General features: G+C 38.8%; 1 protein-coding gene across 2 annotated transcripts in view; it reads left to right on the forward strand.

The window, feature by feature from the left end:
* Window positions 1-27105, forward strand: part of kif19 (kinesin family member 19) — a 142234-nt gene that overhangs the window by 85244 nt on the left and 29885 nt on the right. For both annotated transcript variants that reach the window (XM_052033173.1, XM_052033174.1), the window contains 4 exons: window positions 2617-2704; window positions 5461-5597; window positions 15453-15578; window positions 24765-24959. In XM_052033173.1, coding sequence (XP_051889133.1) covers window positions 2617-2704; window positions 5461-5597; window positions 15453-15578; window positions 24765-24959 — 546 coding nt within the window. The remainder of the gene's footprint in view (window positions 1-2616; window positions 2705-5460; window positions 5598-15452; window positions 15579-24764; window positions 24960-27105) is intronic.

Raw genomic sequence — 27105 nt, forward strand, 5'->3', positions numbered from 1 at the left:
ACTTCAGTTGCCCAGAATTTAATACGCATGGTTTCATTGGCCGTCATTGCAAATCATTTAGTAGAACAGCTACCTGACACTGCCAGAGACCTGGTTCAGTCCTGATCTCAGGTGCTGTCTGTGTGGAGTTTGTAAGTTCTCCCTGTGACTACATGGGTTTCCTCTGGGTGCTCCAGCTTCCTTCTATATGCCATAGACATGCTGGTTGGTAGGTTAATTGGCCACTGTAAATTGCCCCCAGTGTAGGTGAGTGATAGAATCTGGAAGGAGCCGATGAGGGTGTGGGAAGAATAAAATGGGATTAATGTAGATGGTATGAATGAGTGGTTGATGGTTGGCACAGACCAAGGGCCTGTTTCCATGCTGTCTTTCTTTATGACTCATTAATCCTTCCACTGGATGCACATCTAATGAAAGGTCAGCAACCTTTAAAATTAACTGTTTCTTTCTCCACAGATGCTCTCTCATCTGTTGAGTGTTTCCAGTAATCTCTTGTTTTTATTACACATCTTTTAAAACTAGCTTTTGGTTAGAAGTTTTCAGAGGCTACATTTTATTACCTATAAAAGTAAATATGTAGTTCTGTTCATTATTTATGCCTGAAAACAATTGGGGGTGCAGGGGCATGGAGTGAGGGCAAGAGGGTAGGGGGTTAGTTTCCTATATAGTGTCCGATGCGTGATGTTTTTCCCTTCCAAGGTGTTTTTATTGTCACCAAATGGAAACTATGAATCATATACATTTATTCAGCATTTTTATCTTGGAGAAACATTATCACAGTGCAAGATTTAAGATCTAAACTTCTAACATGACACAGTAGTGTAGCGGTTAGCGAAACGCTTTTACAGCGCCAGCGACCCGGGTTCAATTCCTGCCACTGTCTGTAAGGAGTTTGTACATTCTCCCCATATGTCTGCATGGGCTTCCTCTGGGTGCTCCAGTTTCCTCCCACATTCCAAAGACGTACAGGTTAGGAGTTGTGGGCACGCTATGTTGGCGCCAGAAGAGTGGCGACACTTGCGGGCTGCCCCCAGCACATTCTCAGTTATGCAAAAAGGTGCATTTCACTGTGTGTTTCGATGTATACCTGTGACTAATAAGTAAATATTTATCTATCTATTGTATTGGAACCAAACACTACTTAAATTGTAGAAGTGTTTTTGACAACAAAAACTTTGTTGAACTGCTGTCCACAATATTGTTTGCTGCACAACAAACATTTGTAACAACACAACTGAACAGCAAAGCTGTAAGTTGCACATTTCAGCTGACCCTCTGATCCCTAATTCATAACTCCCTTGGGTTCCCTAAGAAATAGAAGCCACCTGGCTGTGTGCTTCAGCAAAGTGGTTCATGCAAGTTTAATCTCATGGCAGAAATGTTTTTAGCTACAAACACAAATCACAGTCAATTGGAAATGTGGAAGTCTTCCAGACCACGGTACAGGAAATACTATTCATTTGGAGATTTTTGTTTTGCCCATGCAGCTCTGATACACCATTATTTTTTAAAAATTACTATCCAAAGATCTGCCTAGACAATCTCCGGTTCAAAAAATTGTATTTCAAATGAAAAACAAAGAATCGTCTAAACTTTTATTTTAAATTATTGAAGCAGTTTTCTGTTTTGATTCAACGGAGCTTTCACTAAATTAGCAGATTTCATTATAAGCAATAATTCAGTGGAGCGCACGATAGAAAAAGCAATAAATGTTCTGAACGTAATTTGATAGTCACAAAATGATTAATCTGACATTTAATTGGTCAAATAGTGGTGGTTGTGAGGAAAGAGGTGGTGATGGTGATGCAATGGTTATGTTGCTGGGTTAGTAACCTAGAGGCCTGAAATAACAATCCAGAGACCTGAGTTCAAATCCTATCCTGATAGTAGTGACATTTAAAATTCAGTTAGTGAAATATGATTAGGTTTGGTAATGATGACCACCTATTCCACCTTGTTCACTACTGTCCTTCAGGGAGAATATCTGTCTTCTCTTAGCAGATGTGCCTGGTTTGTGACTCCAGACACCAGAACAATGTAACACACAACAAGCTGGAGGAACTCAGCAGGTCAGACAGCATCTATTGGAGGGAAATGGACAGTCTGGACAGATGAAAGGTTTCAACCCGAAACATCAACTGACCATTTCCCTCCATAGATGCTTCCTGACCTGTTGAATTTGTCCAGCTTGTGTGTTGCTCCAGATTCCGGCATCTGCAGTCTCCTGTGTCACCAGAACAATGTAATTGACTCTTAAATGGCTTAACAAATATGCCACTATCAAAAGGACATTTATATGTTTTTCCTGATCTCAGGTTGTCCAATTGTGCCTTACAGCCAATGAGGTACTTTAATAGTTACGACTATAACATAGGAAATTCAGCAGCCAGTTTAGGCACTGCACGATCCCACAAACAGCAATGTTGCGTGTAATGTAGATTCATCTATGGGATGGAAACAGGCCCTTTGGCCCAACTTGTCCATGCTGAGCAGGATGCCCATCTAAACTAGTTCCATTTGCCCACGTTTGACCCATATCCCTCTAAACCTTGCCCATTCATAGTACCCGTCCAGGTGTCTCGCAATTAACTCACATTTTTTTTGTATCTGTTCAAGGACGATGTGTACCGTTCAACCACCAAGGATCTGATTGAGGGCATTATTTCGGGGTACAATGCCACAGTATTTGCTTATGGACCAACAGGTAGGCAGCAAGTTATTTTTGAAAACATTGTTTATTGAATACAACACTGTTAAAATTATAATTGTTTATGGTTAAAAAACATATATTGAAACTGTCTCTTCCTGTTTTGAAATAGAATGTTATCATTCCATGAAAAATGAAGGTAGTTCAGTACACATGTAAGATTGCAGTTTCTTTAATTCTGTAATATTATTCTGTGTGCTCCACTAGTTCAATAAAATTTGTACCACAATAGACTACTTATCCTCAGAAATGAGGCTTTCAATTATTCAGATGATCAGAAAGGGATGTTTTTAATAAGGTTTTAAGATATTACCACAAAATTAACCTGTAAACTTAAAAATTTTCATTCTAGTTTGTCCTCACGTAAATTTATATTGCACAAACACAATAAATGCTTGAAAATAACATCAGTCTGAAAGAATACATCTTGCACTGGTTTTTGGTCAGAGGGACCTAATGTTCAAGAACCAGTGGCATGCTAAGGTTCAATAAACCAAGCTATTGGCACAGTTTCTTTTTACCTGTCATGCATGTATGTCCAGGAAGCTGAGGTTCATATTGGCAAAAGCAAGGACTCAAGCTCCACATGTGCAGCTATGTGGAACTGCTTGAGTTTAACCAACTAAATTACACTAGTAATCCCAAAGCAAAATATTGCAGTCACTGGAAATCTAGAATAAAGACAGAAAATGCTCTAAATACTCAGTAGTCAGGCAGCATCTTTAGAGAGAGAAACAGAATTAATGAAACTTGAATCTTGAAATGTTTTGCTCTCTCAACAGATGCTGCCTTCCCTGCTGCATATTTTATTTTGAACAACATTAGATGCTTTCTGCTGTTTTTCTAACGAGGATATCTGACGTACTCAAGCACTGGTTTTTCAGGGCAATCCTGCAGAATCATAGAATGTTCACAGCACAGAAAAAGGCCATTTGGACCATTAAGTTTTAGCTGGTTCTCTGATGAGCGTTTCGGACAGTCACATTTCCCCATGCTTTCCTTGAAGCCCCACAAATTATTTTCCTTGAGTTTCTATTAATTTCCCTTTTGAAAGGCTTGATTGACTATGTTTCCACCATCCATGCAGGCAGGGAGTTCCAGGTTATCACTAATCTCTGCATAAAAAGGATTTTCCTCACACCTCCCCTGTATCACTGGATGCCATCAGTGGAAGCAGCTTTTCTCTATTTATCCTATTTAAAGCAACTGTAATATTTTGCATGGATAAGAAAAACTGCAGGTGATCAAATACAACTTTTGTTATATATTGTGCAATGTGTCTTGAAAATTCAAATTTCAAAAAGGGGTAAAGAACAATTCACCTTGCATACAATTGTTGACTTTTAATGTATAGAAAAGACTAAATTCTTACTTGCACTTCTATTAAAACAGATCTTGGTTGATAACATGGAATTAAAGTTTGCTGCCAAAATATCATTGAGGTGGTGGCACTTCACATTATTCCTGAATAAATTGCACTGGAATTTTAGGCAGTGGACAGATATGGGGTTCAGCTCAAATACTCAAAATCTCCTGTCCATATTACAGCACTCCATTGTTAGCCTTCTGAAAACGGTATCTTGCTAGCTCTTGTTGTTGAGTAGTATCTGTTGCAATATTTGCATGGTTGTTACGAAATAAACTTCCCCTATAAATTTAAATATTCATTTAAATTAGAGCAAGAGTGGGCCATTTAACCCCAAAAGACTGTTCTTCTGTTCAATGAGATCATGGTTGATCTGTGACCATACACCACATACTTCTACCCTACCTTTTCTCATAGTCCCCAATACATTTGGTTTGTTAAAAATTAACAACTGACCTGACATCACTTTTGCTTGCAGGACACTTTCAAACTTCTGACACCCTTTGCATGTTTCCTAAATTTAATTCTTAAAGACTTTCTTTAATTTTTAAAGCAGTACTAAACTTCCCAAGTAGTAGAAATAGTTTCTGCCCATCTAGCCAAATGTTCCACTTAAAACTTGCAATTTTCAATCAAATAACCAGGAATACACATCGAGTTGGTGCAAGTAATTTAACTGGAGACTATGTGTCATACAGGTATATCCACACTGTACCCCTTCCAAAGCCAATGCATCCTTCCACACCACAGTTTTTCTCACACCTACTGCTAATTTCATCTACCTTGTTTACATTGCTTAGTGCTTTTATCTACACTTGCGTGTGTAATTTCTTCTGTCATCTTCTCAGTTAGAAATACAATGAGGTGTCTAATCAGTTCTGAAGTACGTACACCTTTAATGATGTGCTAAGTGTTAATTCCTGCCAATAAGCCTCACAGAGATTGAAAACTGCCTATTTGAGAAAATGTCAAATTTGTTTTCTTTCTGAAACATCTTTTTTCAAATTACATTAATCTGATCCCTTTTGTTCTCATTTATTTCTCTTCATGTATCTGGGTTGACACTGAATTTACTCATTCTATTTCCATTTTCTTCTCAGCTCTTGCACTGTATACTCAGACGCCTTCAGTCTGGCGAAGGAAAGATACAGTTGACTGCCCTGCTCACTCATATCTGAGATGCTTGTTTCCCCTTCTTGTGATATGGTTCGCTCTCATATGGAGCAAATATTTCCATGCAAGACTTCAAGAGCCAAAATGTGCAATAGCTAGTGCAATGGCAGCCAGCATTGGATGTCCCGCCACCCCAAATGATGTCCCATTATCCTTTTGATTAATTACACTTTAAAGCAGTTAACGCTTTTTTAAATCTATATTTGTTGTCTAGGAGCAGGGAAAACATACACAATGTTGGGAACAGATAATGAACCCGGTATTTATGTACGGACACTCAACGATTTGTTCAAGTGCATTGAAGAAACAAGTGATGATATGGAATACACTGTCTCCATGTCATACCTGGAGGTAGGTCCAATAGTAAAAATATCCAGGGGGCAGCCATTCCACTGTAGTTTTCAGAGTACAAAGCATCACAACACTGAAACTCTACCCTCGTGCAAAGCCCCCTGATGCATTTTCCAATATGAGAAGGTGCAGGTTTTAGTTTGTTGGAGATGAGGAATTGCTTCTATACTGTGTGCCCCTGTTTAAAGTGATAGGGAATACCATTACCAGGCATGTCTTCATCTCAGTCTTTCCTTGGAGGATCTACTCTGATCAGAAAATGAAATTTGGTTGGGATTTGTACACATGTTGTTGCATTCATGGTCCAGAGTGTGAACTGGGCAAAAGTGGAACTTTTTTTGCTTTTGGTTAACATTTTATAAAAAAAATAGTGATATGTGTACACAGAACATGCAACATGCTCTGGCAACCAGAAAGAGATGATTTGCAGTCATTATCCTGAGATGCCATACTTCTTAGTTTGAGATTATACATCTGATATATAATTTTCAAATGATATAGAATGTAGGAATATCTCTTCCCAAAATAGTACTCTCTCTTGCCTGCTATTTGATGACACTGAGGAGCATAAACAATAATTAACACTAAGATTTTGAAGGCAGATAATTGCATCTCAGTTGGCAGAGGGTAACATTGGGATACCTCCTTTGTGTATATTCGGTGGCTATGTGTCAGCTCCTGATCACTACAGTCACAAAGAAGAACATACAAACGGATGAATTAGAAGCAGGAATAGGCCACTCAGCCCATCAAGCCTGATCTGCCATTTAATCTGATTGTAATCTCAACTCTACATTCCCACCTACCCGTAGTAACCTTACACTCCTTGCTTGTTAAGTATTTATCTATCCCTGCCTTAAAAATATTCAGACTCTGCTTGCACTGCCCTTTGAGGAAGAAAGTTACGAAGACTTGAGACCGTCTGAGAAAGAAAAAAAAAGCCTCTGCTCTGCCTTAATTGGGAGATCCTTTGCTTTTAAACTGTGACCTTTAGTTCCAGATTCTCCCACAATATCTTCTATACATCCACGCTATCAATACCGTTCACGACAATATATATTTCCAACCAGTAACCTCTCATACTTCTGAATCCAGTGGATACAGGTTTGGCCAATTCAACCTTATTTTATTTCCATTTGTATATTAATTGTCCACATCTGCCATGATCTATGCAGAGGTGATTTGAAGATGACCATAACCTATGTGGAAGATCAAGGCCATGGACTTTCTGGGTCACATAAACCCTTCTGGACCTACACATTCAATCATGATGAAAACAATTTCAACCCTGACGAAGATTAGAAGTCAAAAGAGATCACACTTAAGCATCCTGTGAAAGACCTGATGCGATACTGTCAGAGTATTATTGCAGATTACTGCATGTGGTGCCTTTTCTCTATGTGTTAAAATTGCTGAAAGGAGGATAATTTGAGAAAAAAAATTTTAAAACTGTATATATGCCAGCAGCTGATAACTGCACAGTTCTCCTTTTAAGAAACCGGTTTGTTTTGTTTTATTTGACTGTTTATGTATGGACACTGGCCACGTTTTTATTCAATAGCCATTTGCTGCCAATAATAGAAAATTGATGCCAGGAAATGAATAGTGTGTCATTATTTCTAAACTTGGGTTGAATTTGCTTTTAAGTGAAACTTAGGCTAGTGAAATGTGATATCTGATTTAAAATTAAACTGAAGGATGACAAAGAAAAATCTGATGCATATTTGAGTTTTATAATTTCCCATGTTTTGCTCAGTATTGCCATAAGATTCACTCACACCCAAGCAAAACTCTTTGCTATTGGTTTCTTGACATGTTGCTGAACTGCAGTTTGTTGTCTGAGATTATTGCCATGGTGGCGTGATCTGGTAAAATAGCAGTCCAAGCAGGTTGAGTAGGTTAATGCATTAATGGCATTTGTAACAGGAAGCTGGGATATACTAACAACACATCATTTATATGTAAGTGACAGGTGCATTACAAGCATAAGGTGCATGAATGCTCCTGTGTTTTGATTGAACTTTTAATGAGTACAAGAAAGCAATGACTACCATGTTGCTTTGTCCCCAAAGGGCGTAAATTTGCTTGGGAGCTTTTTGATTTTTCACAGTAATTTTAGTGAAAAAAATGAGTAAAGTAGTAAAATTTAGCCCCTAATCATTCAAGTTAGATGATTAAATGCAGATAGACTTCTCCCTTGATGTATCATTAGGACTGAGAGAGACACCAGAGGGACAAAGGACAGAGTTCCAACACTGACTCCCCTGCACCCAACTAGTACAGGAGACGGTCAGTGACAGAGGAATTTATAAACTGAACTTGTTAAACTATTCATTAAATAAAATATACTCAACGTTATAAAGAACAGATTCATACAAGTCAGTTAATGCATGAATCACTGTTGCACTGTTGAGTCTGCTGTAAATTTTAGTAATAATCAAAAGAGAAAGTCTAACTGTAGAGTCTACTGAGGAAAGTGAGATGGAGTTTTCATTTAGCTGTTGTTTGTTTCTTGTTATTTATGTGAAGTCAGTGTAACTGCAACCTATGTGGCATGTGTAATATCAGTCCACGGACAATAGTTGTTCCTTTAACTCTATCACCCCCTTAAGGATCATTTTTAATGTGACTAACTGCTTCTAAAGCTGCAACAGTGGTTGGGGATAGGAAGTTCCAGGAAAAAAAGTAACTATACCCATGCTTGCTTAGTTCTGTAAGGTATTACATGAATAAAATACTTATGAGGATAATTTAAATTAATAACTATTTCCAGCATTTAGAGAGTAATTCATCTATGAAATGCCAAAAAGAACCAATGTTGCAAACCTGAAAATCATATTCAAGCATTTAAATAATTTTGTCGACATTTCTTTCTGGTCATTGGTAGCAACATATTGTCATTTTTGGTTGAGATTTTCATATTCGCTAGTGTTGTTTTTGCTTTGTCAAATTTGCCAAAGTTTAAATCAACAGTATGTAACACACAAAATTTGTCATTGGCAAGATTTTCAACCATATTAGCCTGAAAAAAAACAGGCAATGTTCTCGCATACAATAATGAGCTTTTACTCATGCTGAAGACGCAGATACAATCTTAAATTAGCCTGCATTCATTGCTGCCACTAAAACTGCCTTCCTATGTCCATTTGTCCAGTCATAGTACTCCTCCTCATGAATGTCACAGGGTGCAAAAAAAGCCTTATGCACACCACAAACACACACAGGGACCACACTGCAGAGGCACCTGTGCATATATGTGCTTGTGCATATGACAATAAACTTGACTTTGACTTTGAACAGACAAACTGGCCATGGGCATTTGATCAAATTGCCAAAATGCATTTGTAGACTGGACTTATTACCTGACAGGGACCCAACAGGGATGTCTGACTGTGGCCCTGAAGGATTTTTGTTGCCCCCTTGGACAGAGGACACTTCCGCCACAATTATTCTCAACACTGGCTGCATCCTCAGTCCCCTACTCTACTCCCTATACACTCACGACTGCATGGCCAGATTCTGCTCTAGCTCCATCTCCAAGTTGATACCACTGTAGTGAGTCAGAGTACAGGAAGAAGATAGAGATCCCAGTGATATGGTGTCCTGACAATAACCTTTCCCTCGATGTCAGCAAAGCAAAAGAGCTGGTCATTAACTTCAGAAAGGGGTGGGGGGGGGTGGGGGGGGTGGTGCACATGCTCCTGTGTATAGGAGGTTGAGAACTTCAAATTCCTAGGAGTGAACATCACCAATAGCCTGTCCTGGTCCAACCACATAAACACCACGGCCAAGAAAGCTCACAAGCACCTCTACCTCCTCAGATGGCTAAAGAAATCTGGCATGTCCCCTTTGATCCTCACCAATTTTTATCGATGCACTATAGAAAGCATCCTATCAGGCTACATCACGGCTTGGTATGGCAACTATGTTTTAAAGAGAGCTTCGTCTAATCTGCTTAAGTTGCAACTAAATCCAGGTTCTAGTAATGAAAGAGCAGTCCATTACTTCACTGCTTCACTGCATCCTCCATCAGAGGCAACACTTCAGTCTTCCTATCCAGTGGCAAGTGTGATTTTAGGTTCTATGAAACCTGTGGTCTATGCCATCTGGCCCAGGGAAGCTTCTTATTGAAACCGTTGGAGGAACTTAGTGGATCAAGCAGCATCTGTGGGAAGGAAAGGAATTGTCAATGTTTTGGGTTGAGACCCTGCATCAAGACCTGCTGAGTTCCTCCAGAAGTTTGTGTTTTTGCTCCAGTTTCTAGCATGTGCCGTCTCTTGTGTCTCCAAGCTTTTTAATCAAGTTGAGTTCTTTTCTTAAAATGCGCAATAATAAACTCAAACTATATTAAAAAATTGACATTGGTCTGTAAGTTGCTGTCCAAGACAAATAAAAGTAAAATTTTACAACTTGGACAGCACATTCTAAGCACCCCTACACATTTAAACCATTAAATGAAGATGTTCACTGGGTTGTACCAATTGCTGCTGAGGAAAAAATAATCAAAATTTATAATACCTTAAGTATAATTTTGTGCATCATCTCCCAAATTGTTCACAATCAGCTGCAATTTATAAACAGTTTTAAAGATCTGAATAAAAGAATATTGTTTTGGTTCTGCCCAACAATACCTGGAAGAGAGTAATTATTTATTTCATCAGAGACCAAAATATCAATCATACATAACATGCCAAGTTACAATTCTAAAGTTCTACAATACAATGAAAGTTATTTAACCTTACTAGCTCTATAGGTTCAAATACATCATTTGTTGTTTGCAGCTGCTCTTATTAATGCACATACTAAACATGTCCTCTGTTTTCTTTGGCATCAGTGTGAGCTTTGGGCTGTGTTTTGAGAAATTGCTGAGCATAAGCATCTTCTGAAAACTTCACAAAAAAAATCGTAGACTTTCTGTGTGGGTGTAAATTGCAGTGCATGCTTGATGTACTCCATCATGCATTTCTTGCACGGCATTCCCTTGGCTTGGATTCACACTTGGTGGCATTTCTTTGTTAATACCGGTAGCAGCATTCAATTGCTGGTTCTACCAAGCTGCCTGCAATTTCTGGGAGTACATAATTTTAACGTAATACATCCCCTTCCCAATATAATATGAAGCTTGTAAGTGCCACCTTGATGCAATAAACATTATTACAGAAACATCACTGTATGATGTTGCAGCAGTTTCTCAATTATGTTGTTGTTCTACCAGTTATTGTCTATTCAGGATTCCAGGACTGCATTGTTTGAATTAGTTCTGGAATTGACCATTCAAAAATGACCATGTTATCTCATCCTTTGCAAATTCATTCCACTGCTGTTGATGGATAGATTTACAAATCTTTGAGATTCTCCATGTTTACCACATCAGTTTGAGTACGTGAGGCCACAGTGGAGACTGTGATGGGAGGGGGAGTACAAAGCACAAAGTAGTTGAGAAAAATTACATTGAATAACATTAAACAACTCATATTAATACAGGCACCACATAGTTCTTAAGTAGCTGTTGATGGCTTTCTACAATCTTATAACATAATATATAATCGTTATGTGCAGCTGAGCAGCAGATGTGATGCTTGTGTTTCTCTGATGATGAGAAGAGCTGAACTCTGATTTGACTGAAAGATACAGAGAAACCTTTCTCAAAATTTATCAGGTGACAAAAGATTCAAAGGAAACAAAACCCAAATATTTTCCACCATGGGTCCCCATTCTCTTACCTTTATTCTTGGAAATGCTAATCGGCTGTTTGCATCATTTGGCTCCCTAGAAACACTTACGTAAAGACTCATGGACAGTTAATTATAACTATTGACTCACAATCAATGTATAAATAACAACCATAAGGAGATGTTTTCTGAGTTTCCCTTTCCCTATAGTTGGCCATTTATTTTTTAAGTATGTCTGTTTTTCACAATTGTGCGTGTGTGTGTTGCAAGCTGCAATGTACAGATAATCTCCATCAAATTGTAATTGTAAAACTTCTTCCTTTTGTGATAAGTCATGTATAAGTGATAACTATGACGTATACTATCCTCGTAATAGCAGAGGCTGCACAGAAAGTGAAGAAATCAGATGGTGAGCCAAATAGCAATGCAGATTTGTTTTAATGAATGTATGACTGGCTGGCATTAAAGGTCAAATTCAGAGTAGAAATTATTTTTCCTCGATTTCATTGTTTTTATACAATCAGTGACAAGCAATGAATAGATTTGAATATAGTGTACTCCAGGACATAAAGTGCCTTTCACATTTCAGTCCACAGGCCATAAGGTTTTAACTCTGGGTCTCATGTTTTATTTAGCAGTCACTATTTAATTACAGTTAATATTATAAGTTTCCTTACAGGTCCACAGAAGGAAAGTACAATGTCCAGTTTTATTTCAACATAATGGTACAACTTCATATAATAAAGTTATTCTACAACATTATCTTTCTTCCTTGTGTCTGATATCCTCTTATACCAGAAAGTAAAGCCTTGGGCACAAGATTTATGTTAAGCAGCAGCAAATATTGTGTTGTGATGTTAAAATATCGATATATTGTGTATTTACTGTTAGCAAAATAAAAGTATTTTTCTGATATTTTTAAGATGGTAGGTGAACAGTTGAGTTAACTTAGTGACAATATAGATGGTCTAGATAAGAAAGAAGTTGAGTAATGTGATTGCAAAATTGTTCAAATACATGGAGCTGTGTTTATTCTGAAGACTGACACACTTAAATGGTGGGACAATTTTTCTTCTATTTATTTATAGCCACTGCCAAGATGGGCATCTATTACACATTCTTAACTGCCCTTGAGAAGGTAGTAAGGAGACTAAAACTTTTGGTTAAGATACTCCTTCAGTTCCAGAACTTAGACCCAACAACATTGAAGGAATATCAATATATTTAAGAGTCGTGTGTGTGTTTCCTAGCAGATGGTGGAGTTGCCTTGTAACGTTATTTGTCTGGATGGTAGAGTTTGCACATTTTCTTGTCCCTAACTGTATTGATATTTAGAAACATTACAACATGTGAGTAGTAGAACCAAAATGGGAATATTTTGGAGAAATTTATACTTGGGGATGAACAAGAGGCTGGAATAAGAGGATTACAGATATCCTGAGGATGTTAGGTCTACGTGAGATTCCAGAGGTAAACAATGACCAACATCACAGTGGGATTTTAGAACAGGGAGTGAATTTTAAAATAGAGGCATTGTTTAACCAGGAAAGAATGATGACCATTGCTTGACAGTGACCAATGAACAGGACTTGGTTAGAGCTAAGATATGGACAACAAACCTTTGTGTAACCTTGTTTACAGACAATATAATGATGCTTAAAGCACTTTAAATTGTTTATTTATCCGGCCATATGTGGCCATCCCATCTGATCACCTGCCTCCAGGTCAGTGGGCTACCTACTGGGCCATACGTTTCAGGATGGAATCTTGTCAACAACATAATAATGAAGAAACTGAACCGAAATGGATGGCTAAATCCTGTCCTCTGCTCACCATCACCTGCCTGTTTACACATCAAGTGACAAAATCCCTTTTGGGTTTTAAAACAAAACTGATATGTGTCAAGTTTCAATTTTTCAGTGGGCATTTTGCTGACATTTTTAAATCCTGCTCTCTTTGCACAATCACGTTAATTATGAATGTAGATTGATATCCAGCACATTATAATCTCTGCTGTTATTCATATGATTGTCAAAAATTGCACTTATAGACAGTTTACAAAAGGGGTAATTTTATGAATTCCTGACCTTTGGTGCCATGCCAAAGAAGAGATCAGGGTTTTCAGAATGTGTTTCACTCAGTTTTCTAGTCATTAATTTTAATTGATTTCAATCCGTGAGGAGCATACACATAAATTTTCACTATTTCTTCATAGCTGGTTTCGTGCCAGGAGCATGAGTTCAAAATGTTGCCTCTATAGCCTTATCGTGCAAGCCTTTTGTAAACCAATGTCCATCATTAACTTACAAACCAACCTATTTCAAATTAATTTCATTGCAGCTGTAAAATGTGGCTGTGATTACCAGAATTATTTCCCTGAAATTGATAATTGTGCATTTAACAGAATGTGGTCAATTACTTAGCTTTCAATGCTTAAGGACCAAAAAGGCTAGCTAGGTGCTGGAACATGTGTGTGGCAGTGTATTTTGTCCCTCCACCTCATCCACTCCCCCTTAGTACACCTATTAGAGGGAAAGATGGAATTTGTAGGGTGAAATTCATTATTCTGAATTTATTCTGTTGCTGCATTGAATAAGTATTTTGAAATAAAAACTTGTTGTCATGGTTAAAATAGAAAATGTGCAGTGCATAAATTGATGAAAAAATCTGGTTATCTTGACAAGCTATCTCAACAGATTTTTGTTGCTTTATGTTAGCAATGAACTTTGTGAAGCTTGTTACTCCTTTTGTCACGTGAGACCCACTGCACTATTTGCAAATGTTGTTCTATTGTTGGTGTTGAATGGTCTAGATCAGGTCTGAACATGCAAGAACACAAGAAAATAGGAGCAGGAGTAGACCGCAAAGCCCCTCAAGCCATTATTCAATATGATCATTGCTGATCTCTGCTGGCCTACTCCTTTTCTATGCTAGTTCCCCATAACTGTCAATTCCTCGATCTTTCAGGTTTGGCTTTCTGGGAAAAGGCACTGTGAAAGAGAAACTCTCCCTTTTATCAATTTCTTTTGTGTAACTAGCCAGCGCTCCTCCAGAGCCTTGGAGTGATACTGATAGAGTGTGATTTTCTTCTGTAAATGTAGTTGGTAACTTCCCCCCACTGATACTTTTACTGAATTATTACTATAACCAATTGCAGTTTAGTTAAACATTTTGTTCACACCCTCCAGATCTGTCAGTTATTCTGAATGAAGAAGAGTGCCCATTTTTGTAGTAATGCAGAGGACAGGGCCACTTTTTTTAGCAAAGTAAAGCAGATGTAATTGCTTGAGTATTGTAATTCACTTCATCAGCCACATACATCATTGTTTCTCCCTTCTTTCTTGCATGAAAGCACAAATGTCCAAACTCATGCATTTTAATAAGTGACATGATCCATTAGGCTGTGTATTTGCATTTCTGCCAATCCTTTAAACTGCACTGCAATCAGAGGAAGTACATCTATGTGCTCAATCCACATTGACTGCCCTCGTGAAAGCTTCTTTGAAATCCAGTACCTGTACGCCCACATGAATGAAGCAGCAGGTTTCCAGATTGCTTCCACCACACAAATCTATGTGTTTGCTTTAGAAATCACAATCACTTTATTTTTCATTTGGCCTGCAGAGCACCTCTTAATTTTAAAGAATAGTATTTACCAGCTGAAGAGTTTCTAGATTAGGTGCTGACTTTATTATTTCTGGTCCATACTCCTTGGGAATAGAACAGTTATGGGGTCACTTACTTGCATGAAAACTTAAGAACTGATAGGAGCAGGAGCTGGCCACTCGGCCCCTCAACCCTGCCCCTTAATTCAGTATGATCGTGGATCTGCCCAGACCCATCTCCTCTTCTGTGCCAGTTTCCTATATACCTCAGATCCCTGATCTTATAAAAACTTAGCGACTTCCTCTTTAATATCGCCAGTGACCTACCCTCCAGAATCCTCCAGAATAGCATATTCTAGAGATTCACCACTGTCCGCAAGAAATTCCTATGTACCACAGTTTTAATTCACTGCCTTCAAGTGTGTCTCCTCGTTCAAGGTTCTCCTGAGCACATGGAGAATGCAAAAAAGAGGGCCAAACTTTGCTAATTTTATAACTACCTTGTTTTTTCTCAGACAACATCGAAAGACTTAAACTGAGACTTTCTTCTATTCTTACTGATTTCTTTTCCTTCACAGATTTATAATGAGATGATCCGGGATTTACTTAATCCGTTGTCTGGCTTCTTAGATCTACGAGAGGACTCAAAGGGAGGGATCCAAATTGCAGGAATCACTGAAGTGTCAACCATAAATGCCAAAGAGGTAAAGTACAAATGTTTATTTTTGCTTTCTTAGTAGCATCCCTGCATGACATCAGAGACGAAGAAGATGATGAAAGAAAAAAGGAAGGTGATTAACTCCTTTGAGGATCAGGCTGGATATAGTAAACTGAGAGGGGGAGTGAAAAGGAAAATAAGGCAAGCAAAGAGAGAGAGTATGAGAAGAGAATGGCTGCTGACAAAAGGAAATCCAGAAGTCTTCTGTAGGCACCGAAATATTTAACATATAATAAAAGAAGGGAATGCAACCCATTTAGAATAAAGAAAATAATCAATGCAAATAAGCAGAAAGCATACCTGGAGTATGAATCTGGTACTTTATTATTGACCTTTAACAATGAAAGATGTGCTACCAAGATGTCGGTACAGGCAGTCCCCAGGTTATAACAAAGTTCCGTTCCTGAGAACTGTTCGTAAGTCAGAAATGGTGATGAACATTGTGTGGGAGAAGATCACAGAAACAGCTGTAATGGGAGAGCATGCAGACGCGGTAAGAGCAGCCGCGAGCCGGCTTCACTTGCTCAGTGAGTAAGTGAGTGAGTCTGTTCAGTGCTCCCAACTCTGCTCAGATTGACCCAGCCCCCGGTTGTTGCAGTTCAGAGTGGGAAGAGCACGCACTCGGAAATAACCCACTACCACCCAGAAGAAGAAGCCTGCAGTCCACAGCAACTGACAAATCCATCCCAATCCTTCCCGTCGGTCTCCCAAACACTCACTCATGTGTACGGGTTATCCATAAGTCGTAACCCGGGGAGGACCTGCAGAAGGTAGGGTACGGAGATAACATTTAGGATGAAAACTGATAAAGAGGGAGGTGCTGTAAACATGGGCTATACTTAATATAAATAGATTTCCAAGTCTGAATGAGAAACATCCTTGTTTGCTGAGGGAGGTGGAGGTTGCAGTAGGATTTGTTTTAATCTTGCAATTCTCTCTAAATACAGGCAAGGTACCAGAAGATTGGAAAAAGGCAAATGTAACACCCTTGTTCAAAAAAGGGTGCAAGGCAATCATAGGCCACTAAGCTTAATCTCAGCTGCGGGAAAGCTTTTTAGAAACAATAATAGAACATAGAAAGCATCCAGGAAAACTTTACAAAGCAGAGTAGAGTGAGTCGATAATTTTGTTTTGATGAAGTAACAAAGAAAGTTGATGAAGGGAATGCTATAAATATCATCTACATGGCTTTTCAGAAGGAGTTTGATAAAATCCCATACAAAAAAAAGCAGAGACATGATAAGCAATTTATCAGCCTGGAAGATGGAAGGCAGTGGTGTCCCCCAGAGATCAATGCTAGAAGCCCTGTTCTTTAGATATATTAGAGACATAGACATGGGTATAGGATGTAAAATTTTCAAATTTGTGAATAACGTGTGGTAAGCAGTGAAGAGGACAGCAGCAGATAGCAAAAAGAAATAAGCAAGCTGCCAGCTGGGCAGAGAAGTGACAGATGAAATTAATAAAGAGAAGTGTGAAGTGATACATTTTGTCAGTAAGTTTAAGGCAAGACAATATGGACTAAATAGCACTGTTCTCAAAAGTCATCTAGGAACAAAGGGACCTGGATATACATGTGGATAAATGGCAAAGCATGTTGAGAACATGTTTGGTGTAGTCTGTGGGATCCTGAAAAGTTAGGATGAGCTCATGTAAGATATTGGTCAGGCCATAACTAGAGTATTGCCTCCATTTCTGATTATTGTACTTTGTATGAAGGTCCTAGAGAGAGAGAGAGCAGCAGCAAAGATTGACTGGAGGGAACTCAGCTGTAAAGTCGAAATGGAGAGGCTGGGCTGTTGTTCTTATAGCAAAGGAGAGATAGAAAGAATAGATTTGACAGAGATGTACAAGAGCATGACGAGTTTAGACAGAATCAGTGGAGGGCAGTTGTTCCTATTAGTGGATGGTTAAGGCCAAGTGGAATCATTTAAATTTTTGGGCAAGGGGGATGTGAGAAAACAACTTTTTAGATTAGTTATAACCTGGGCTTTACTGCTTGTAAGGATGGGAGAAACAAGCAATCAGTGCCTTCAGAAGGGAATTAGATAGGCACATGAAAGAGGATAATTTACATGATTTGGGGATAAAGCAGGCATAAACTCAAACTGTAGGTTTCCTTCTGTACAATAATAATTCTGTGATTCTCTGATGTTTTGTGCTAGAGTAATCCAGCCTGGAAGTTACCAAGAAATGAATGAGGGGCTTAGCAGCAGATGAGCTGAGGAAGTGTAGAGCAAAAGGGAATCGTTAAAGGGGTGGGCACAGATGGTCTAAGTGATGCCCAAACCTAATCATGCCATCCTTCAAGTCAAGTACAATACCAAAGTTACAGATAGTTTCAAACAGTTATCACGAGAGGTGGATGGACTAGAGTCATAGACCTCTGAAATAGGTCATTTGACCCACCAATTCTACACCGATCAAGCAAACATTTACAATAATCCCATTTTATTCTCCCCACATTCTCATCAACTTTCTCCAGATTCTCCACTCACCTACATACTAGCATAATTTACAGTGGGAAATTAACCTACAACTTGCACATCTTTTGGATGTGGGTGGAAATGCACACAGTCACAGGGGGAACATGCAAACTCCACACAGACAAGACTGGAGGTCAGGTTACTGAAGATGTGAGATAGCAGCTCCACTAGCTGTGCCACTGTGTTTTCTGATTAGGTAGCTAGAGAACAGAATTTGTGGCAAGGACCAAAAGCAGTGGCTACAGTCCCTCCAATATAGAGTTGAGATATGTTGGCTAATATCAAAATCTATCGTTGTCATTGAAGTGCAGTACTCTCAAGCCAATATCAGAACCTGTTGCTGTTGACGTACAAATATAATCTGTGACCCAGACAACCATCAACTCTAGATTTTCTCTCCGTGGCTTCATTCACTTGTGCTCTAAGTATTATATATCCCACTTCGCAGTCCTGCAGGATATTTCTGCTCCATCAGTACTGGATATCAGGCAAGCAAATTAATAATTTAGAAATAAAAAACAGAAAATACTGGAAACACTCAGCAGGCAGCACATGTGGAATTTACATTTCAGGTTGAAGACCCTTCATAATTTAAATAAGAGGTGTGAGGTAGAGTTAAACATCATCTGAGTGCATGTGGAAGCTAGAAGCATATCATTGACAGATGGATATATTTGGTGAGGTTCAGATATGATTGTTGTTGCAAGACCAGTAATGCAATAAAAATATAATGAAGACAACGTCTCATCAAAGCAATAGAGATGATACATTTCAAAATTAGGGCAGCACTGTGCCGCAGCAAGTAGTGCTGCTGCCTCATTGCTCCAGCAATCCAGGTGTGATCCTGACGTTCTTCCTGTAACTGCAAGGATATTCCCCTGGCACTCTAGTTTCCTCCCACGTCCCACAGACATGCTTGCTGGTAGTTTAATTAGCTACTTTAGATTACCCCTTGTCTAGGTGGGTGGTAGGAAAATCAAGGGAACATTGACAGACATGTGAGAGAGAATAGGTTAAGGGAAGTACAGTTCAGGAGGGGTTGTGTCCTGAGGAAATCATCCATGTTGGGATTTTCCATAATGTGAACGCTTGACAAAATTTGTTGCTTTTATCATTTCTTGTGTTTATTATTCTTTCTCGCATAAATTCCATAAGAGCAAATTTTTATTCCATATCTCAGATCTTTTGGTTGTGACTTGCGAATTCTGTAAGGGTGGATTTCTATTTACCACGCTGCCATAATGCAGGGGTACACTGTAATTGTGGGAATGGGATTGATGAGATTGCTCTGAAAGCCAACATTGACTCAATGGTCTGAATAGTTTCCTTCTGCATCAGAATAAATTATGAATATCATCAACATGAAAAAATTTGATTAATAATCATTGATTGTGCTGTGCAGCATAAACCAGTAGATTTTGAAATCATGAATACCAAATGCAAAGGGTTATGACTGCATCAATGGTGTTCTATCTTAACGATTGACAGCATTCCAGGAAAATGATCACCTGTAGGTGAGTGGACAGAGGAGGAGTTGAAATAGATTGGTGAACATTGAAAGCCAGTGTTTGTGGTGAAGTGCAGCACTCCAAAGCCAAATTCAGAAGCTGTTACTGTTGATGGACAAATATAATCTGTGAGCCAGACAAACATCAACTCCAGATTTTCTCTCACAAGCAGCAAATACTGAAATTTACTCAGCAAATCAGACCGCATCTGTGGGAAGAGAAACAAGGTTAATATTTCAGGTCAAAGATCCTTTATGAGAAGTGAAGAGGAGACCAAAGAAGTTTGTAAAGCTGAAGGGAGGGTGGAGGAGGCAGGATGTCATTGATCGGATAAAACTGTTGTGACCATGGGGATAAGCTGTAAACAAGGTTATCTAGTCAGTGGGTGAATGGGAGCAGTTGGAGAGTGAGAACATTGACAAACGAACGTAGATGAAAAATGTGGGAGTTGTGAAACGTAGAGCAGGAGAATGTGCTCGGCAGGTCAGGCTGGGCCTGTGCTCCACTCCCGGAGAAAAAAGGGGAAATAAAAGAATAAAAAGAGAGAAAAAAACAATCTGAACCAATATCACAGATGACTGATACAGGCAGAAAAATCAGGTTACCGTAAGTTGTAGAATTCAATATTGAGTCCAGAAGACTGCACTGTGCCCAGATGGAAGATAAAGTGTTGTTCCTCAAGGTTGCGTTTAGCCTCACTGTGACAGTACAGTAATAAGGAGGGTGGCTGGGGGAAACGGAAGTGTGGACCAGGGAGGCACAAAGGGAATGGTCCCTATGAAATGCTGCAAGGGGAGCAGAGGGGAAGATGTGCCTGGTGGTGGAATCTCTTTGAAGGTGGTGGAAACTGCAGAAAATGATCTGTTGAATGTGGAGGCTGGTGGAGTGGAATGTGTGACCAGGGAAAGTCCATCCTTGTTCAGTCCCGGAGGAGAGGGGTTGGGAGCAGAGGCACAGGAAAAGGATGAGATTTCAAAGGCTTTGTTAACAGTGGTGGAGGAGTAGCTGTGGATCAGAAAGAAAGAAGACATTTCAGGAAGTCAAAAACATTGGAGCAATTAAGACAGACAGAGGAACTAGGCAAATGGAGTAGAGGAGGCAGGGTGGGATGAAGAGTAGTCAGGATAGTTCTGGGAGTCAGTAGTAGGCTTGTAATGGATGTTAGTAGCTAACCAAACAGATTTCCTCTCTGGTTTAGTTTAATTATGCTGTAAATATTATATCTCCCAACTGGCAGTCTTGTATCCTGCATTAAATACAAATCATTGGTTGGGAAGAGAATACTAAAGCTGCAATAACAAAGCAACAATTGCCATTCAAAACCAATTCAGATTAGATCATTATGAGGTCAGCAGGTAAATCGATGGAAAGCCTTTTAAAGGGTCATGCTGTCATGTCATTTTACTGGTTTCATGAGTAAATGCTCAGTGATGTAATTGTTATTGCATTATTTTCTGGTTCATCAGTGTTACAAAACTATTCTCTCTAATGAGACACTACATAAACATTTAGCACAATAATCTGTGCTGCAGGGAATGCGTTACATATTATAGGTTAAATTATATAGGCTAACCTGCACTCTGAAGCAGGTTAGGTGTAATCTGGCAAAGTGGTACACACTTGGGTGCTACCTAATGGCACTCTCACATTTTCCTTCACATAGTTCTACTTGCAGAGCACAGAGAAAAGAATTGGGTAATTCTGGAATCGGGGTCAGCAGAGAAGTGCAGTCAAGGGAGAGAGAAAGTTGACCATGGAGTTCAAGGCTCACTCAGAGGTCATGGGTTAGAGTGCAGCCAGAGTTGGCAAAAGCTCAGAGTCAGAGCCAGAGGCGAGAATGACTGGGGAATTGCAAGTCTGGCCAAATTTCAAAGGATAGTCACGGAGTCGGGGGGTGCAAACACTGGATAAAGGGAATGTACGATGAGGGTGAGTAAGGCAGGAAGGTAAGGGGGTAGCTTAGGAACTATTCCCATGAAGTTCCCAGCCCTGGGCTGAGACCTGCTTGGGGAAGTCAAGTGCACAGGAGTTAATTTCCTCAGCAAAGCTTCAACGTAATGTTTCACATGTTTTTACATCATTCCATATGCATGTGTTGTATGTGACTGGAAAAGCCTGGTTGAATTTCCAAAGTGGTGTGATTCAGCCAAGACATTGTTCAGTTGTGCTAGACTCAGAAATAACTCATGTTCAAACATGTCATGCTGAAATTAACACAGCTACCACATCAATTTCTGCACATCTGTGTCTGATCCTTTCATGATCATGTTCCATTAATTAGAATAATCTGACGGCATTAGATAATTTTATACTCTCCTTGCCTGTAACATGCAACTATTTTACTAGAATAAATCATCAGCTCACTTTCAAATATTTTAAATAAAATGACATAAAATAAGTTTTTTCTCCCAGTGCTTTAATGGGGGGAAAAAATCAAAAAGATTATGCTCCATTTTCCAGCAGATGTAGATCAAAATCACTTCAGTAAGATCATTACTTCCACTTAAGCACCTGTTGTCATGCAGACACTTGTAATAATAGTGCTTTACTGTAAAGACAAGTACTTACTATCATTTTGTTTATTGAAGCTATTAAAGGGCATGATGTGGTAGGAACAAAACAGTGAAATAGCTGATGCTCTTAGGGGAACTCATTCCCTAAGCATAACTAATGCCTGGTTTAGAATGAGTTTGATGCCTTAATCTTATAATGACACGCAAATTGGCCCAGCCAGCAACCAAGGCAATAACCCATTCCGTGTTGTCTTACATCCTTGTACTCCCCAGCCTTTCATCTCCCCCATCAAATTCTGTTTGATTCTTTTTGCCATTAATTTACGCCAAGGGCTAATTTACAGTAGCAAGGTAACCCACTAGCATTTCTTTGGGATGAGGGAGGAAACTGGGGCACATGGAGGAAACCTATGTGGTTACAAAGAGACAGATCCAAGGTCGATATCAAACTTAGGTCCCTGGTGCTGTAAGGAGCAGTGCTAACTGCAGCTTTACCTTGCTACCTTGGCTGTGTAATTAGTGCAAATGCTGAAAACCTAACAAACGAATGGAAGTTGATGGACATACTCAGCAGGTCAGGCAAAAGTATGGAGAAAAACAGAATTGATGGACAAGGAATTCTGAACATTGGTCCTTCTGAATTAATAATGGAAAGCAAGGAGATGGCAGATGAATTAAACAGGTATTTTGCATCATTTTCTTAATGATCATCCCAGGGATAACTCTAAATTGGGAATTGAAAGGGAGGGAGGAACTCAGAAAACAGGTCACCAGGGCAATAGTACTGAGTAACTTGTCAGAGTTGTGGCTGAGAAGTCCTGATAGGTTTCATCCTACTGGTTTAAAAGTGGCAAAGGTGATAGTTGATGTGTTGGTTTCAATTTTCTAAAATTCACTGGAATATTTGGAAAACTATAAACTGTAACCAGTTTATTCAAAAGGGGAGGGAGGTAGAAACTATAGGCCTATTGGCTAAACACATGTTGGGAAAATATTAGAAGCTCTTATTAAATATTTTATAACAGAATAATCAGACAAGGTCAACATGGTTTTCTGAAATTTATTGTTCTTTGAAGGTAAGATGTGCTGTGGATAAAGTGGATCTGGTGGATATACTATACTTAGATTTCCAAAAAAGCATTTAATAAAGCGCTGCATCGAAGGTTATTTTGGAAAATAAAAGTCCATAGTGTCGGAGATGGCATATTGATGTGGATAGAAGATCAGCTGGCTAACAAGAAATAGAAGTTAGGCAGAAATAGGTCTTTCTTTGATTGGTAAGATGCAACAAGTTGTGTATCACAGGGACTGGTGTTGGGGCCTAAGTTTTTTACTATTTATATAACTGAAATGAATGAAGCTCATTGATCTGAAACATTAACTTAGTTTCTCTCTCCACAGATGCTGCCTGACCTGCTGAGTGTTTCCAGCACTTTCTTCTGTTAGTTGCCTCCACTTGTGTTTATTTCCATACCTGAATCCCTAAATCTCTCTCCTCCCCCTTTGTGCTTATGCTCTCACCATTTTGAAGATAGCCAATTCACTGAATTCAAAGTGAATAACTTCACACACCCCATTTTGTACTTCATATGTTATTTTGTCTATTTAAATAATCTGTCAGTGTCTGTTTGCAATTTTCTGATGTACAGTAGTTACTGTGCCAACTAACTTGCATTATCAGCAAACTGGGATCTACATCACTTCATCCCTTTGCCTCATTGATAAATATTATAAAAAACTGAAGCCCCAGTAGAGTTTTTTGTGCTATACCACTAATCAAATCCTTAAAAAGGAAGTACAATACGTTTTACCTCCTAAGCAACTTCTAGTGTAAAAACCAATGCCAAAATGTTGCTTCCAATCTGCTTCCATATTTCTTAATGATTCTTAAAGAATTAGTGTAAAAAAAATCAATGGTGAATGAAATGAGTTATCTAAAATAGGGACCAAAACCTTTGGTCAGAATTAGTTTCAAGAAGGCTGTTATGGTGAAGCAGATGGAATAGTGAAAGGATGAACTTAATCCTGCAGTTGATCCAGCACGTCAAAGGCAGGTGGTATTTGTGCAAGGATTAAATTTGCTTTTATTTTCATCATTTCTCTATTGACTGGTTTAAGATTTGATGTTTCATTTTTTTTAACTCATAAGGTGTTAAACCTGAAGGTGTTCTTAAAAGGTGAAATACACATTGACAGTATTCCAGCCTTGTGTTATAAAAACGGTTCAGAGGCACTGGAGAAGCTTCCAAAAAAAAAGTATTGGAGAAGGATGATACCAGGAATGAAAAGTTGTTATGAGCTGAAAAATGCTCAATAGTTTAGGGATCATCTCTGAGTAAAAGGAAGAATGAGGGGAGTAATGAATTAAACAGGTATTTTGCATCATTTTTTCTATAGAGTATAATAAATACCATCCCGGAAATAGTTTTAAATCATTGAAGTCATTTCAGAGCCTGGAAGAATTTGATAAGGTAGCCATCAAGAAGAAGTTTTCACTTCTCTGGGAGATCAAATCATGGGACTGTAAATATAAGATGGTAACTGGTGAATCAAATGGAGAATTCAGGAAGAATGCTTTAGCTCAGTGTGTGTAGCTAGTTTGTGGAACTCACAACCACAAGAAATAAATCCTAAATAATGCCTACTCAGATTTTCATTCTGACAGATAATGCAACTATTGATGAAAGGGAACAAGCAGAGAACACAGGAACCCACAGCAGCCAACAAAACCTCCTCTCGATCTCATGCTGTCCTCCAGGTGACTGTTAGACAGAAGAGTCGCATCAAGAACATTTTGCAGGAGGTGCGAATTGGACGTCTGTTCATGATTGATCTTGCGGGTTCTGAGAGAGCTTCACAGGTATGTCACCGTAATATTCCTAAGAATGTATATTTCTTACAAGATTGTTGTTGAAGCATTATAGATCTATATGAGGGTTATTGGAATGAATCAAAAATTTATGTAAATTGAAATGTTCTTATGGGAGACATATTTGAAGAAATCTTCATGAACCCACACATCGTAAAGACAATATTAACACACTTCCACCTAGACATGAAATATGATAGTAAGTAGAGGTGTTATAATGTCATAATGTCAGAAATAGAGTCATAAAAAGATACAGTACAGAGACAGGCCCCTCAGCCCACTGAGTCTGCATCAACTCTCAACCACCTATTATGCTGATCTCTGTTAATCCCAATTTTTTTTTGCTCTCCACATTCTCGTCAACTCTCCCTCAACTCTACCACTCACCCACACACTAGGGACAATTTACAGTGGCCAATTAACCTACCAAGCAGCATGTCTTTGGGATATGGAAGAAAACAGGAGCACAGTGGGGAAACCAGTCACAGCAAGAACATGCAAACTCCACACAGACAGAACCCAAGGTCAGGATTAAACCTGGGTCTGTGGCACTGTGAGGCAGCAGCTCTACTTAGCTGCACCACTGTGCTGCTCTAACTTTTGTTTTTATCTTGGTACAAAGTGGTATCAAACATTTCAATTGATTCTTGAAATTAATGTCCATGGAATCTGAAATCATTGGAGAACAAGGCTTAAACAAAACAAAACTCAGTCAAGGCTAAATAAGCAATTCTAAAATATTTGAAATAACTTGCATGTACTGATATGTTGCTCTTTAGTTTGTTGTTATATTGATCAAGGATTTTAAAGATGGATTATGTGGTGGGCAAATAAGTTTCCAAGTTTGATAATTAAAAATGCCCTTCTATCTGCCAAATGCAATCCATTAATCTGTTAGTCTGAACTAATCTAAATAATGCCAGTGATAAACTGAGAACTCAGGAACAAGTAGACAAAGGAATTTTGTAAAGAAAATATTTTTGACTCGTTTTAGTTTGGCAGTGGAGTCTTTAACTTTAACAATGATGGATATGAGGGCAGAAATCCCTTTGGCATACTGGCTCCATCCCCTCTGACCCAGTCTTACATTGCTAGTACAAGTTCATTAACATCTTTGGAAAGGCTGCATTAATGGGCAAGGGCTCAGGTCTCCAATTCCCAAAGAACAATTTGGGTTTTATCAGCTAAGTATCCAGGACCATGTGGAACAGAACCTATACCTGCTGGATATAATCAGCCTTGAAGGCACTAGCTGTAAATTAGTCCTTGCAACAGCATAGATTTGTATATCACTGGATGTCATCTCCTTCATAGTAGTGAGTCAGTGGGTGAGTTTAGGACAGGGTATTTTCACAGAACTTGGGCATCAATTGTGATGAAAAATCTGAATCATCCAGTTGGATTTGTTTTAATATTTTAGGGAGAGTAATTCATCTAAGCATGAAGAAACCATCACAGAGAAAAATAGACGAATGATAAAATGGATAATATCAGCAGGGGATGGGGGTGGTGGAGGTGTTGGGGGAGTTTGATTTGATGACAGATTGCCAGCAGCTGCAATGTTTTGCTTTTGTTTTGTCTGAATTAAATTGCTTTTTTTGTCTAGGAATTACTGCTTTTAGGTTCATTGAAAATAGTCAAATCTTGTTAAACATCTATTCTAGAATGTGAATTGCCATTGAGTTAATTTCTTGCAGAGCACTGGTCAACACATTATAACTGGTTTTTGCAGATTCTGTCAGACTTCCTGATCCTGACTGAAATCCATCTATTGGTGATAAATGCTTATATGGACGCTTATATAGTGAGGCAAGTTAGAATGTCCCTAATGACTCGGTATTCTCCCAAACTCAGTTAAAACCCAGATGTTAGTAACAAGGCATAAGAGGATCCTAAGAGTTCATGAAATTGCACTGAAGTTAAAAATAAAGATACACATTTAGCCTTTTGGCATCCCTTTCAGGATATCCCAAACACATTATAGCCAATGAAATATTTCTGATTTTTTTTCTCATTGTTGAAATGCAGGAAACATGGCACAGTGAACTCCTGTAGAGAACAGAGTGAGAATGACCAAATAATGTTGGTTGAGGGACAACGTTGACCAGGACACCAGGGATAACTCCTATTTTCTTTT

This window comes from Pristis pectinata, chromosome 18, assembly GCF_009764475.1.
Source record: "Pristis pectinata isolate sPriPec2 chromosome 18, sPriPec2.1.pri, whole genome shotgun sequence".
Classification (NCBI taxonomy): Eukaryota; Metazoa; Chordata; class Chondrichthyes; order Rhinopristiformes; family Pristidae; genus Pristis; species Pristis pectinata.